This window comes from Tinamus guttatus, unplaced genomic scaffold, assembly GCF_059628265.1.
Source record: "Tinamus guttatus ecotype Peru unplaced genomic scaffold, ASM5962826v1 Tinamus_guttatus_pri_ptg000497l, whole genome shotgun sequence".
NCBI classification, from domain to species: Eukaryota; Metazoa; Chordata; class Aves; order Tinamiformes; family Tinamidae; genus Tinamus; species Tinamus guttatus.
In genome coordinates, this window is record NW_028289031.1 from 192,319 (window position 1) to 207,918 (window position 15,600).

The following is a 15,600-nucleotide window of genomic DNA, read 5'->3' on the forward strand; positions in this document are numbered from 1 at the left end:
CCCTGAATATTCCAAGATGCTGTCAGGAACAGAGTGACCTTATACTAGACAAGCTACTGCAAATTTCTCAGAATCAAAGAACATCACGTTGTTCCAGATAAAGGTCTTTTTTTGAAATCTTTTTTTTTTGATGCTGCTGCTGTTGCTACTGCAATGGTAGCACCAGCTTACTCTGAAACAAATTAAACTGAAGAATGGACAGCTTGAAGTGATACGCCACAAGTGCACAGCTTCACTGCCACCCATGCTCTAATGTCTTTTTTTTTTTTTTTTTTTGGTCATAGGAGAGACTAAACTCACACAAAATGAAGCAGGCAGCTAGGAAAAGAGGCTCAGAAAGTTACGGATACCCAAGAACACAGAATTGACGCGACGCGTTACCTGCTTGTTGTAAACGTTGGCCGCAATCCTCTTGCGCAGCACCAGCTCCATGGCGGCCGGGTGGCTGAGCTGCACCGTGGTCTTCACTATGAGGTAAATCCTCTCGTTCTGGGGAGTCACCCTGTTCAGGTGCACCGAATCGTGCACCGAGGAGTCCCAGGCAGCCGTGGCTGAGACCTACCCAGGCAAAGCGGTGCAGGAGAGGGAGGGAAGTTAAACACTGGGTTACTCTGGCAGGAGGTGCAACTTACAGCAATCTAACATGAACCCCAACCATTCTTTAATGAAATCCTTTAATGAAAAATCCCAACTCTTTAATGAAAAATAAACATCACTGCACAAAAGGGAGCAGATCCTCCCGTTCACAGGAAGGGCTTCACCAGAAGCAGCGTGACAGAGGTAGGAAAGTCCGGTGGGTCGCAGTGGAGAGCGTGACGCCTGCCGAGGGCAAACCTTGGGATTTTGAGGCAGGCTGCTAAAATACCCTTTTGTCAGAAAAGAAGTTAAAACTTGTCACCTCTGCATTAAGGCAGAAGAACCAACAAGTCATATTCTCTCAGATCTTAAACAAATACATCAAAAAATAAAGGCAGCACTAGATTTAGATATTTGCAAGACAAAAATAGTATTAAGGATTAAATACATACAAGCAGAAAGGAAAGCAAAGGAAGAAAGCATTAATGCAAGTCACTGTCGCCAAGAAGGGGCTTTGCTAACAATTTACCTCATCATCACTGTGTTTGATGATTGGTAGGTAGAAGAATGGACTCCCGTGCTCCTTTGGTAGTATCGAGTTAACTCCTGATGCATGGGGACCTGTAAGTTGTTCATTGGCACTGAGGTCATCAGCTAGGGAAACAAATGTACAAAAAGAGGACAAAATAGTCTACACCAAATAATACTAATATATAGAGGCAAAGTTATAATAAAATCCTATCCGTATTTCATACTACAGTAATCTTACTACCAGGCAATATTTGTGTTTGGATGAGGTCATTTGGAGATGACTTCAGCGCACCAGAACAGGGAGGAAAGCTAGGCTGGCTCTCTCCAAACTCATTCTCACACGTGGCTGAACAGAATTCACAACTATAGCTAAATATTCATAAAATTAATTCACCGAGCCAGAAAATTCCACATGTCAGCCTAACAAGCTCATCTCTTAGTTAAATCACTTCCGATGTATCAGGGAATCTTAAAACAAGAAAAACATTTCTGGCTGCATTAGGCTTTTAGCGCAGAAGAAAAAGGCAGCTGTGCAATGATCCATGGATCCGTTTGAACATCAGATTTGGCTTTCTGCCTGCTAACTCTCCTCTGATAATAAAAACAAGCAAATACACTCCTCTCATTCTCACAAGAGATGCTTGTATGTCATTTTCGAAAAGCAGGTCTAAAGCAGCCATTTCTGTGACACCTGTCTGAACATACCTACTGGCCTCGGAAAGTGCTGGGTGTGAGAAAGCCTGTGGATACTCTTCTGCCTCGTGTCCAAGCTTAATCTTACAAGCTTGCTTCCTAAGCAGCCCTTGAACATAGTCCTAATGGTAGTCTCTTGTTATTTACTATTTTATCTGTGCCTTAAGAAGTTAACCAGATAGACCTATCACATGTAAAACTAAGTGCCTTCAGTGGGAGAAGGCTTAGATACCCTGAATACATTCTTCATTAAACCAGCTGTTTAAATCTTCACAGCTGTCTCAGTGGAAGAAGTGCTGTAACACTTGGGAGATTTTCTATTGGTGCTTCAATGAAATGTGGATTTCATTAAACTTGCTTTCTCATGCTATTTTCTGTAGTATTCTTATCTATGCACTCATATATTCCCCAATTCTTTTACTCTGTTTTAAAATAAATAGTTGTGCTTAATTATTCCAATATACAGATTCAGGAAAAAAAAAAAAGGGAAACTTGCTGCTATGACTTTCAGAACGGTGTCAGTGTCAGAACTTGTTTGTATTTTCTTGGACATTTGAGATTCACTCTTCCACTTATCAATTTACTGATTCAAGCTAAATTTTGTTGTTTTACCAAATGTCTTCATGTGCCATTTCAACATACCATTCAAGTCAAGGAAGAGAACAGGTATATGCGTTTCCATTCCTGCAGGTGGAACCCTGAAACAAAACAGGTTGCTGTCTTGAACAAGGAAGGCAAGGCTTGCTTAAATTGATCTTAAATTAAGCTAGTTTGGGCAACACGTGGCAATGGTCATATAAATGGTAACCAATGATTAAATGCACGTATCACATAGACAATGGTTTGTATACCTGCATATACAACTAAATGTAGTGCTTTACTGAAACTTATTTCACATGGCACCGCACATTTGAATTACTCTGAGAATGACAATTTTCTATGTCCTGATCAGCTCCTTATTGAGTTCACTGTTTAACATAACATCATGAAATAAGAATACATATTTTAGTCATCCTATACATAAAAGCCTTTCAAAGAAGTGGTTTTGTAACCTTGAAAGTTCATATAATACATTAATTAAGCAAACCTTTCTTTACATTCAAACCAGAACCTAATTTTCTAGCCATTCTGTCAGCTGGAGCTCAGGAGAACGTGGAAAGCTGTAAAACACATCCTCAGATTTTCACTCTCTAGTCTGCAATGCTCTCACAAAAAACAAGCCCTGACTACTCCAACGTTTTTTCTGAACACATACCAGTTTGCGGGGGCACCAGGAATTCCGCTGCCTGGAGCAGGGACAAACACTGCATTCCTCTCTTCCGTCAGCCCTACCCACTGTTCCACTAGTCGGGCTTCCCGCTCTATATCATCCTCTGTTTTTTCTACAGTAAAAAGAGATTAATATTATATTTGTGGCATTTATGGCATTAAGAAGAATGAAGTACTTGTAAGAGAAATTCCAAGCTTCTAAATTTCAAACCTTGTTTATTGCTGATCTTTTGAATCTGCTCATCTAAGTATTCTCTGCGCTTTATTAGTGCATCAGACCATCTTTCTCGCACGCAGTTTAAATCTTCTTCCTAATGGCAAAAGAGAAAGGACAGTTAACATCAACCACAGCCTAAAAGGGGATAGAAAGCTCTCTGGCAGCTTCATCAGAATTGCTTTTGAACAGCTTGCACAATGCAAAAAGGTTGTTTTCCCCCCAGTAACATGCATACTGATCAAGTAGCTTATCACCCATGAATGGAAGCTCATTTGCTGTTGAGTCTCCAAATCAAACAGCAGGAAAAAAATGTGACTATTTCTCAGTTGCTTTATAGAATTATGTATAAGACTAAGCTAATTACTCATAGAGGGGGCAATCAGACTTTTTAACAGTAGGGAAAAGGAAAAGAGGTATCAGCAGTTGATCATAAATCCTCCTGAAGATTAGACAGGTCAGTATTCCCTTCAACCTGCACGAAATTCCATAGCTGGCAGCTGCTATCAGTGCAATTAAAAGATTTCTCATGCAAACAAACCCATCATGCAATCATGCGCTGTGGTATCACAGGGAAATCTGGTTTGGTCTTCTCCGTGATTTGTCAGGAAGCGCAAAAACAGCCCACAAGAAGTTAGTACCTAACTGACATTTTTGAAATTGCTGTAAAACCTGACAGACTATCCTAAGGGATATGAACATTTATGCCCAACTGGTTGAATTTCTGTAAAGCCCTCTAATTGAAATAAGACTTCCAAAAAGAGGTTCTGCGTTTTCCTTTTATATGTATTTCCTCATCTCCCTTTTATCATTTTTACATGACTCTTCTTTTACACTTTTAAAATTGTGGCTGTGACTACTTATCCCAAAGAAAGCCAGGCTTAAGGTCTATTTCCTTTTAGATAAAGTTAAAAGAAAAATGCTTGACAGAACTTGTGTATTCCCCATAGTCATAACTTCCACTCTCACCACTAGCATTTCAGAGAACTGCATAGCTTAGAAAAAAGAACATTTTCTTTAGGAAAACAGAAAACGAACAAAAAAAAAGTGTGGTAAATTTTGGTTGGCAAAAATTCATGCAGCTGCAATTTTCTTTCCTAAGATATTTTCTAAAAGCTATTTTCATTCTAAAGTTGTTAAGCTTATGTTCATATAGCAATTCATATAGTCAGTTAGAAGAGCCGATTGCTGAGTACTAGAGAAAAGAGCATACTGCAAGAGTATAAGGTCACAGGACACTGAAATAGCAACGTTTTATAGCCCAAGTAGCCTCTGAAATGCACAGCATATATGTCAAAGCTGCTTCTGCTTGCTCCAGAACGCTTATTCATTTGAAAGTTGCTGGCTATTAGCATTAGCTGTGCCCCATGCCATAGGATTGACAGCAACAGCAGCAATACCTGGTAACTATCCATATCACCACCATCATCATCATCCTTCTGGTAGGAGAAAATACATTTTGTAAAACACAAAAGAACAGGCATTTTTCTCAACAGAAACTCACAGATATACCCCCAAATTGGTATATACAAACATTTTTGCCACAGAAAATTATAAAATTCTAAAGTTACAAAATTCAAAACATCAGAGTCCCATTTTGTAGGTACAATCAAAATTTTCTTTATTATAAGACTATAGCACCTCAGTATTGGTGAATATATTTGGGGGAGGGAAAAAAGGAAAAAAACCCACACTGAATATAGTCCCAGAAAAGGACTGCCCTAGTATAACACCAACCTTTACATTCTACAGTTTCATCTGCATTTAGGCTAATTGCCTACGGTTCTGAATGTAACTTTTGACAAATGCACGCACTCATTTCCTCACTACCCTAGATGGTCTCTTTCCACTTGTTCTTTGGCCTTGCTCTTATTTCAATATGAGTGTGCCCAGTATCAGCATCAAATGGCTTCAGGCCATTTATTCTATCAAGAGCCTGTTCTGCAAGCTTGAAGAGCCCTTTGGCATTCAGCGATGACTGTTTCTGATCAAGTAACAGCTCAGCCCTTTTTGAAAAGATGAACAGGATCTCATTATGAGACATTTTCTCCACCTATTAAACTACTATTCTTTTTTTTCCTCTCCTCTTCAACGTTCAGCATCCCTTTTTACAGAGGAAAACTAACTGAGCTAAAAATTTACTACATATTTCACCTCTACACACAAAAGCAAAATAAAGCAAATAAATAACCCCCTGCCACACTTTCATACTCCTACTGTCTTGTGTATATTCAGATATTGTGCTTGGTTCTTTCTCAGTTATATACTGAGTTATAAGCACACACAGAACAGCCCCATGCCTGAAGAAGTAACTGTCCTACCTGGTAGCTGTCCAATCCCCTTTGCAGCTTAGTCGACCTGGCTGTCACACCACCTATAGAGACTGAGAGGATGGCCTCGACCATGAGAGGCAACGTGCCCGAATGCTGCACGGGCTTCACTGTCACCTGAACTCTGCGGGAATGACCCTGAAGAGGTAGTCGAGAGCAGAAGAGACACACAGACAGAGAGGAAAAAAAGAGAGAAGGTAAGAATAAAAATCAGGAATTTAAGCATGAATAACATGACAGGGGAAAGATACATACCTGCCTAAGCTGGAAAATGCCTCCTGTGTTTACATCCTTTGCCTGATGGAGTTCAACTGCAGTATACTCTCCCATCTCATTCAGTTCTTGTATGGAAATCCACATTTCTATTCGTCGAGTTACTTCATTCCACCTAAAAAAACATCCCCGCAAAAATGAATGCTTGTCACAACAGTATAATCTTTTTGCTAGCACTACAAGTATAGAGAGCCTTTGGAAAGCCAGATGGAAACATTTTGGGGGTAATTTACTCATACCTGTCTCTTAGTGTCCTAGTTTTAGCACGAAGAGAATCAACCTCCCAAACAGAGCTGCCGTTGCCTGTACATCTGTGACCCCACACCTCTATAGCAAGAGCTCCTTCAGAAATGAACTCCAGAAACTCCTCTGTGACATTCACCACGTAGTCCTGGAATCAAAGTGAAAAAGTTCACATCCAAATGAAATAATTCAAACTCCTGAATTGACTTGACAGGCCAAATAGCAAATTATCAGCACAGTAAAATCTTACACTTTGGATTGTAAGGCCTGACTCAGGTCAGGTTGAGAAAACAGGTAATCTCAGCGACTCCTGCTTATGCATTTAAAATTTTCATGCTTTGAAGATTTCCACAGATGTCACAGCTCCAATAGTCTCTTTAGAGCTACTGAACTTACCAAGCATAAAATAAAACCTCATTACAAAAATACAGCTTCCATGCACAGTAAGGATGGCATGATGAGATGAACTCAAAAGATCATATATTACAAAATATTTTTTCCTCCTTGCTACATTCTGGAGAGGTGAGGAAGTGAAATATTATTGCATCTAAACTACAGCAAAAAGTCATTAGTTATATAACTAGATGTTCTCCTTCTTCCCCCACGCAAAATCAAGCAAAAAACTCGAAGTAGTTTTTCTCCATCATACCATCCTCCTGATAAGAGTGTTTGATGATAAAAGCAATTACCTTACAGTGAGAGAAGGTCACTGTAAAATGAGCTTCCTTACTCGCAGCTGAAGGCACATCTGGACCTACCACTGGTGCCACTACTGTTGGTTCACATTGATCCCAAAACATATACTGACAGAAGACAAAGTTGGAAAGGTTAGGTGGCAGTCCAGTTGCTTCTTTTATTTTCACCTGAGGAGACAGAAGAGATGTTCTCAGAGATACGATTATTTCCTCTTCACTTGTAAAGTGTTTAAAAGTATCAATTTTCTAAAGATTCTAAGCTTTCTAAAGCAACACAGTTGCAAGGAAACAGCTTACACACACCTAACCTGCCCAACATTATACATGCTTTCTTACACATACACATGGAGAGATCAATAAACTCAAGACAATGTGGACAACAGATGCTGATATATGGATAAAACGTTTCCTTGTTGTGTTTGCCAAGAAGGGCACTCCTTGTAATGTCAGTATTTATAATGTTGACCTACACATATTAGAAACCAAAGTGAATTAATTCAGTCAGTAGCAATGACAGCCAGTGAGACTGAGCTAGACTCTACTGGATCCAGTTTAGGTCTCTCTTTTTACATTCTGTAAGGTGCAACAAGCAGTATCTTACATAGCTTAGTATTTTATGTTAGACAGTAACTATGTAACAGTTTGCAACTTTGTACCTATATAAGTTCAGTCTATATTCTCACTTACCCTGCAGGAGAGCTTTTTTGGTCTCTGGATAATTTCTCCATTGCTATCCATGACTTCCAGACTCCCACTCTCACTGGAGTTCTCGGATGAGTCATCTCCTTCTACTACACGTTCTGGGACAGACCCAGTGATCCGCATTACTTCAACACGCAGCCGACCTGCAACCTAGGGCGAGACAAATACTAACTACCCAGGCGAAAAAAAAAAAAAAAAGGCTCTAAAGACATTAAGAAAGCGGACAGCTACTCCCAGGAGGCAGAGAAGCAGCCAGCTAGCACTGTCTGGCTCTCAACCACCATATGGAAGAAGCAAATGAAGGAAGGAAAAAGAAAAGAACGAAATATGAAAAAATGCTTGCATGCAGAGCTACTCTTGTTTTTTTTTTTTTTTTTTTGATTTACACACAACACAAAAAGCACTCAAGGCCATACATCAAAAGCTTAAGTTACTTAATTTTACTTAGTTACTTGAAATGATAGTAGAACTTTCATTTTACACTTTTAGTAACTGAGTAACTTTAAGAAATTAGAAGAAAAGATATCACTTCCAACACACTTGTCCCCTGGGAAACAAGATAACAAGCATCACTCTGTCTACGAAGCGGTGTGCACTAAGTCTTCCAGCAAAAGGCAGCAGCCCCCGCGGGGGCGGCACAACCCTCCCTGCGTTATAGATTCCATAGGTGAAGGCGCCGCTCAGCGTTACCTCCCCCTGCTGGCTGATGATGGGCACCGCGTACTGCAGCTTCACGTCGGAGAAGAGGCACTCCAGGAAGACGTTGGCCACGCCGATCAAGTTGTGATTCTCTTGGGCTTCATAGAAAGGATCACCTCTTTTGCCATTGATCTTCCTTAGCTGTTTTTTTTTCCCCAGACAAAAAAAGAAAAAGCACAGAAGTTATCTCAAAAACTGTAAGCTATACGGGGGTCAAATAACCACAAGGTAAAAACATCATGGTGCAAAAAGTAAAGTCACTACAAGTGCTCCATACACGGCCACAAATAATTTGTGCAAATTCTTGGTACAACCTGCACTCTCAGTGCTTATACTTTCTCCTCCTTATATCCTTCCCTTCTCAGCAAGGCAGTTGCCCCGTTTTTAAGGGATTCCTCTGCTTCCACTCAGAGCTGTTGCACGTCTGCATGGCACCAACATCATGCCAAGTAACTACATGTTCTTGCTAGTATTATGAGTCACTGCCAGCATCAGCACAATTTGGTTTGACGATATGAGTGAGGAGAAAGCACAGTTGTGTTTTACTCTGCATTATCATTCTGATCATTTAGCACCATGGTTAAAAAAAAAAAAAAAAAAAAAAAAAAACTGCACTGCACCATTTCATATATGAAATCTTTTGTTTTCATCTACACAAATATTAAAAGGGAGTTTCAAAAATGTGTATAATACCTCAGGAACTTTCTCCTTCCATTCTTGATAGAGGTCTCTCATATCAATTAATTTGTTCTCTAGTTTCTCAATAGTCCACACTTGAGTAGCTTTTTCTTTTCTTCTCACCTGAATAGCAGGCTCACTTACTATTGCACCCCTCTAAAACAGAGGGAAGGAAAAAAAAAAACACTAGAGGAAAGGCTCATGAGTAGCTTAACCCCTCATCCAAGTTACATTGCAATGTAGAATGAACAGCTTCCCTCTGCATGCCATGCATATATTCACTGCTCTCAAGTACAACATCACTTATACTGTGAAGGTCCAACATAAGTTTTTGTCTTTCTCCGTGGGATTTTGTTCACTGAGTAGCATTAACAATTGTGTCACTTAAATCAACTATGGCAAGTACACTACCATAATCCATATCATATTTGTGGAACGTTACAACTAGAGACTCATTCTCGAGACAAAAAATATGTAGGGATCTATTGCAAAAGTTACCAGTTTTTGTTAACGTAAGAGGAACTAAAATGGAACATTCTGCTTAAATTTTACAACAGCATATTGCAAATGCTTCTTGACAAACTGCATGCACATATGGCTATCTGAAAGAACAAGATCCATAGTTACTGTGACATCTAACTTTTATTTTTAACTGTCCACTTTCAAAGCATTAAAATCAGGTAGCATCTATATTTTGAGTGCTACATAACAAAGACAATGTTTTATGTTGTTACGCTGGCTGAATGTCAAACATTCCTGTGCATTTCAGATTAGCAGCAGAACTACTCCATTTTCCAGTCCTGCCAATTCTTATTACCTTTTTGTTGGCACTGAGGTTTTCAGCAGGAATCTGAAGCGTTACTTGGTAATCAGTTAGCTTGCCCATTTCTTCTGCTAAGAAGTTGGCTTCTCTCACCAGTGTATTCGCCTTTACTATCTGTTCTCGAAGCTTAGCCAGGCTCTGTCGAAACAATTCATCCCTGCGGTGCAGTAGGTAACATGAAAAATACACAGAAACCTATTTCTATTATTGGAAAGTTGCAAATAGCGAGGTTAACAAAGACTTTTCTCAAACAAGTTTAAGAAGAAATGCTGCATGGCACCACATTAGCAAACACTGTCTGACAATTGTATTGAAAAGCATTTACCACCTATTAAAAACATGCTGGTGTTGAGAGAAGCCTGGCACTGTAATGCCCAAACAAATGGGCACAGTACGATGGGAGCTGTTACAATGCTAATCTGCTAAAAGCCCTAGGGATATTCCTAGCTTTGAAGACATGAAATAATTGCAGTTGTCTTGCCCTTTCATCTGGAGTCGTGTTGCACAGAAACTACCAGTCCCCACATGCGATGCTTTATCTTGATAAAACTGCTATTCCTCAGGTCACGGTGCTGGCACCTGCAATCCCCTGCACCCCCACACGGCACAGGGATCTGTGGGCTTTGGCAGTGCTGCAGAGCTGGCGCTCTGCCAGCTCAAGTGCACATATACACATACATACACACAGTCATGTTCTGCAAACCAGACGTACTTTGTAACTAATAAATCAACGAATATACGTTAATAACTTGTACACTCTGGGCAGTCAACAAATTCCAAAAAGGTTTCCAAAGCTTGTCTGAGCAAACCTGCTCTAATATAAAGTTTGGCAAACCTGCTAGGACACAGGTTGTATCTGTGCATGTGATACAAAGACATGCTCTCACCAAGGACCCTCATCTTTATTTTACCTTTAAAGTATTACATGGTTATTCTTTGAGCAAAGAGAGAGGAAAATCCCCCTTCTGCTTTTCTCTAGAAGCCCAGCTGCAGTTACTGTATCCTGTTATCTCCTGTTATATGGGTCTTGTGAACCAATCTCAGATTTTTCAGTGGCTCCCACTCCTGCATACCGATTTTCAGCTTTCCTAGGCAAAATCCTACTGAAATACACCATACACATACTTTTCATTTCTACAAAATACACCACGTTAGTTACAAGGTTGGGGAGAACAATTAAACCTTGTGGACCTTGCTGTGAATACGGGTAAAGTTGGCCCGCTTGCCCTTATTCAGATACGCTCAGATCTTTTGGATGCCCTCACAGCACAAACCATGAAGAACTGTTAATATGCCCTACTCCCAGGAAGCAGCCTTCGAGAGGCTATCTTTTTCCAGATATCCCAAAGAACAGCCGGGACAGTTGCAATCGCACTGGCACGGTTCCTCAGTGGAATTACACGCAGTGGGAAATGCCCAGCATCACTGGCAAGCAGCTGTGCAGCAGCGTAAAGCATGCGGCTCATCTCTCCCTCCTGCCTGGCCTAACCCCAGGGCTGGTTTTGCTGGATATCTTAAAAGGCAGCTGATTTTTACAGCCCCTTCCCCCATAGCTGCATGGAGGATCCCTTTCCCTGTCCCTCTTGCTTCTGCTGTCCAGGCCAGCAAGATTAAACGAGCAATTCTTGACTACAGGAGAGAATGACTGCACAGACAACTGTAACTTAATTCACTCAGGAAAAAAAAATAATAAAAAAATGAAGGTAGAGTCAAGAACTACTCCCTGGCTAGTGCTTCATGCCCAGAGTGCACTATACACCTGCGGCCACTGCCAGCCAGCTGCCTGGCTTGAGAAGGACAAGGCAGCTTTGATCTTTAAGCCCTTAAGAGGCACAGGATCAGCTCTAACCAGTCCCTCCCATGATCCAAAACCCTAGTTAGCTCCTTGGAGATGCTTCAGCACCAATCTTCTTGGCCAGATTTTGGAGAAAGGAATGGTCTAAGACCTATTATAGTAGCTCAGCCAAACTACTATTTTAGGTAGCAATCATAATTTTTTTGTATTTTTGTACTTCTGATTTTGTATATGGAGTTGTGCCAGTGCCCTTCCAGAAACATAGGGTAGCAAAATACGTTTCAGATGGGACATTTTTATCCTTATAAAATAAAATAAATATCAACCTCCATCAGGACATCAGCCAAAACTGCCAAATGTGAAATCCTGAAACAACAGCAGCAACAAAATCATATGTAACACTTATAAGCTGTCACTGTAAATCTCTGGGATTCTTAGTACCTGAAATAAACCTTGGAGTCTAAACAAACTAAATTTGCTCCAGTACTAACTTCCTCCCACAAATCAAATTTGTTCAGAGTTACAATGTGCCCGCAGGTTTTAATACGGGATCAGGTAACATCTGCCCTTCTCCTGTCAACATAAAGCTCAAATAAAGAGCACCAACATGTTCTTAGCGGGTCTGACAAACGCAACCGCGTGCCTACAACTGATGCTTCACAAACCCATTCTGCTGGCTGATCCAAAAATGCTCAACGCCATGAGCAGTGGCAGCAGACCCACAGCCAAGCCGCATGAGTTAAATTCTTTGCAATCCAAGGATTTGGCTCTTTTACACATCCTTCACACAGAACCTTCCCACCTCCTCTGCAGGTCTCAAATTCTGGCCAGTTGGTTGGCGAGCACCCCGTCAGCACCATGTTGCCATGCTCTTAAAACAGAAATCCCCTTAAAAGTTATTCTGGTTTCTTAAATAAGAAGATGCAAAAGTTCTGTCTCTCTCTCTCTCTCTCTCTCTCTTTTTTTTTTTTTTTTTCTCTCCTCTCTCTCCTCGTCTTTCTCCAGAACCCTAAGCTTCTTCTAGAGCTGAAAAATGTAAGATATTCTGGATAGAAAACTGCTTACTCATACAGCAGTGCTAGAAAAACATTACCAGATGCCTTATTAGTCATTACAAATGGCATTTGTGTGTGTTTTTCATTTTTTAATAACAATGTAGCAAGTACAGTCCTGAAATATTTCAACAGATACACAGAGCAAAGTATGCACCTATGAACTCCAGAGGCAAAAATACTTGTTTGAAGCACAGCTCCTTGCCAAGTAGCTGCTAGAAACTACTGACAAAACAAGGGCAACAGGACACCGACCCTTGATACCACTCTGCATTCTCACTTGGTGTGCCAATAAATTGGTGGTGGTTGGTTAACTTTGGGCTCATCAGCTGCAACTTTCTTTTCCTCTTCATAGTCAAGGTCAGACAAAAAGATTTTTACCACTTCCTCCTCCTCCCACTCTGCCTTTTTATAGGTATCCCCTTCCCTTGCCAATAAACCTAGTTCTCATCTCTGCTACTGAAGTGATTTATCAAAGATTTCACGATGGCTTCGCTGTGCTTGAGCCAGTTCTGAACAGCAAGAAGGATTCCAGCCAGAGTGCGTGGTCTTTCACTCTGCTGCCATAGCACTAAAACAGTCTGCAAAATCACAGCCGCGATACTTCACATTCAGTTCACAATACAAAGATTCTGTTTTTAGCTCTTACGGAACAATTATTTTAATTAAAGCTGAAACAGAGCAACATTTCTCCCTATACTTGCCATGGAAAACATTCTAGTCATCATTGGTGAGTGCATGAGCAGATTGGGCTTTGTTTTTTTTCCAGGCCAAACTTGGCAGGAATTACAAAACAAGACCTTATACAAACACTCAACCAAGCAGAGTATATAGGACTAGACCTGTTCTGTATCTAATATTTTGAAGTTGAAAGTTGAAACAAAATCTTGGCTTACTTTGTGTTGACTTTTCTTGTATGAGGATTTCTTATGGCAGAGAATAAAGGAAAAGTAATAAAGAGTACCTGGAGTCAACATGCACAGAAAAAAACCCTGAATGAATAATGAAACTTCTGTTTCAAAAGACAAACATTCAGAAGGAAATAAAGCAAGAAACCTGCAAGAAACCCTAGCAGCACATCTGGTTATTCTTCTTTCTGAACAAACTTAATGACAGAGTACGTTTGTTTACCAAAACATGGCAGCTGAAGTCTGAATCATCTTACATTGCTGGCCCTAGAACTCATCTCCAGAAAGCCAACATCTTTGTCTCCCCACTAAAACCAAGAACAAGTTTCTCTCATTTTCAAGGTGCAAACACTCACGCACTGCTTAAATTTGCTCGCACCTCCCTATCCCACTTCTCCCATTCCTCCTGCAGATCACACGCACATCTTTCTCCAAGGCTGCCTTCAGGTGCCAGGCTGCCCCTCTGCAAAGCCGCTCCTGCTGTCTCGCTTCACCGTAAGCCTCCTCTCCCACTCCTTCCCAAGTAGCTCAAACATATTGTACTTGACTATTCACCAATACTCAATTATAGCAATCCATCTCTGAAGCTGGGCTTACTTTTCGAAATGTATTTGCAAAACCTAAAGTCTCCAATTTTCTCTTCTTTTGTGTGTGTGTCTTTGGATTGCAAAATACCCTCTTCATCGTATACTCTCAACAAAGAATATGCCTGAGTAGACTCCTTAGCCTGCATGGACAAGCTTGTCCCTATGCTATCCTTTCTTCCCAGAATTAACTTAAGTTGTAAGGGCTAAAACAAACATTTCAGTAGAATTTCTTTTTAACTTTAAGAATTAATAAAAAATGCTGTAACACTGACCAATAAAAGAAAATCCTTATGCAAATGGTTTATTAAATCAAACAAAACTGGAAGATCTTGTACCCGCTTCACATGTCAGAATATAATCCTAAAAGAAATGCTTGCATTCTACTGAAGGTGGATCTTGTGCTGCAGCTTAACGCTACAAAAAGAAATACACTGATAGTTTCTGCCAGATGGTTCAACCTGGATGTTTTGCTTACACCCCTGGCAGTTCTTACTCCTTCACTGGTTTTAACTCCAGTATTCTCACCTCTCCTCTGTCCAGAGGTTTACTTTCTGCTGAGCAGCGTGTGCAGCGTAGGAGAGTCGGTCGCTGCCGTGCGGATGCTGCCTCTCCGGGGAGAGCTGCTGCCGCAGCTGCTCCAGCTCCCGCTCGTACATCAGCCGCTGCTCTTCGAGGGCGCTCCGCTTCTCTTCCAAGTACTGCTTCTCCAAAATCTGCACCACATTTTGAACTGGGTCTAAAAAAAAAAAAAAACCCAAAAAACAAACAAACAAAAACAAACAAACAAACAAAAAAACACCAAAAAGTGAGAAAATGCCCTTTCAGCATTAGAGAACAAATGCTTTCATTATTTATATGGCAGCAACAATCAAGATATTCCAAGCTCTTTCCAAACATAGGATGGCAGCTGCCTTTAAAAACTCACAGTCCAAAAGCCAAAATAAATGAATCAAAACATGAAAGAAAAAGGCATGCAGAAAGGATAGAGCAATAGCTGAGACTCACTCCAGCTGCAAACTTCAGTATTGCCAATTCTGAGTATGTTCCAGAATCTCAGTAGAAAAGAAAGGATAGAAAAGGGGATAAATTAATAAAGAAAATAAGGAAACAAGGCAAAATACAAGAGAAGATGATGTCAACCAGAGAAGGAAATGACTTAAGGAAGGAAAAGCAGTTCACTTTCTCCATTTTGGCAGAGAATGAAACGCGATGGAGCGCAGCAGATGAAAACTGAGACAAACAAATTGCCTAAATTTGGTCCCACGTGGCACTGAGCCAGTGCATTTCACAACACAGAAGCAAACTACATCCTGGAGGGGACTCCTGCATTTAGCATTACAAACCACATTTCATCTCACTGCCACCCACAGCAAATATCCCGTTGAATCCTAAAGCCAGAAACACAAACTGCTTGTGTCAACTGGCAGTAGTTCAGTTAAACTCTATTCATGTTAAAGCAGGATTGCTTGGTGTATGCTGGGTCCAGGTACAAGCTGTACCTCTGAAAGAGCAATTCAATGCAAGAAGCTGCT

The 15,600-nt window shown here is 40.6% G+C and overlaps 1 protein-coding gene across 2 annotated transcripts in view; it reads right to left on the reverse strand.

Annotated features, from left to right (window-relative positions):
- The window catches only part of KIF13A (kinesin family member 13A), a 101,141-nt gene that overhangs the window by 12,491 nt on the left and 73,050 nt on the right, over positions 1-15,600 (reverse strand). For both annotated transcript variants that reach the window (XM_088533378.1, XM_088533379.1), the window contains exons 17-31: positions 14,594-14,804; positions 9,721-9,883; positions 8,919-9,059; positions 8,217-8,366; positions 7,512-7,676; positions 6,819-6,992; positions 6,126-6,277; positions 5,869-6,001; positions 5,605-5,751; positions 4,684-4,722; positions 3,281-3,380; positions 3,056-3,182; positions 2,443-2,498; positions 1,106-1,230; positions 382-558 (exon numbers count right to left, since the gene is read on the reverse strand). In XM_088533378.1, coding sequence (XP_088389504.1) covers positions 382-558; positions 1,106-1,230; positions 2,443-2,498; positions 3,056-3,182; positions 3,281-3,380; positions 4,684-4,722; positions 5,605-5,751; positions 5,869-6,001; positions 6,126-6,277; positions 6,819-6,992; positions 7,512-7,676; positions 8,217-8,366; positions 8,919-9,059; positions 9,721-9,883; positions 14,594-14,804 — 2,060 coding nt within the window. The remainder of the gene's footprint in view (positions 1-381; positions 559-1,105; positions 1,231-2,442; positions 2,499-3,055; positions 3,183-3,280; positions 3,381-4,683; positions 4,723-5,604; positions 5,752-5,868; positions 6,002-6,125; positions 6,278-6,818; positions 6,993-7,511; positions 7,677-8,216; positions 8,367-8,918; positions 9,060-9,720; positions 9,884-14,593; positions 14,805-15,600) is intronic.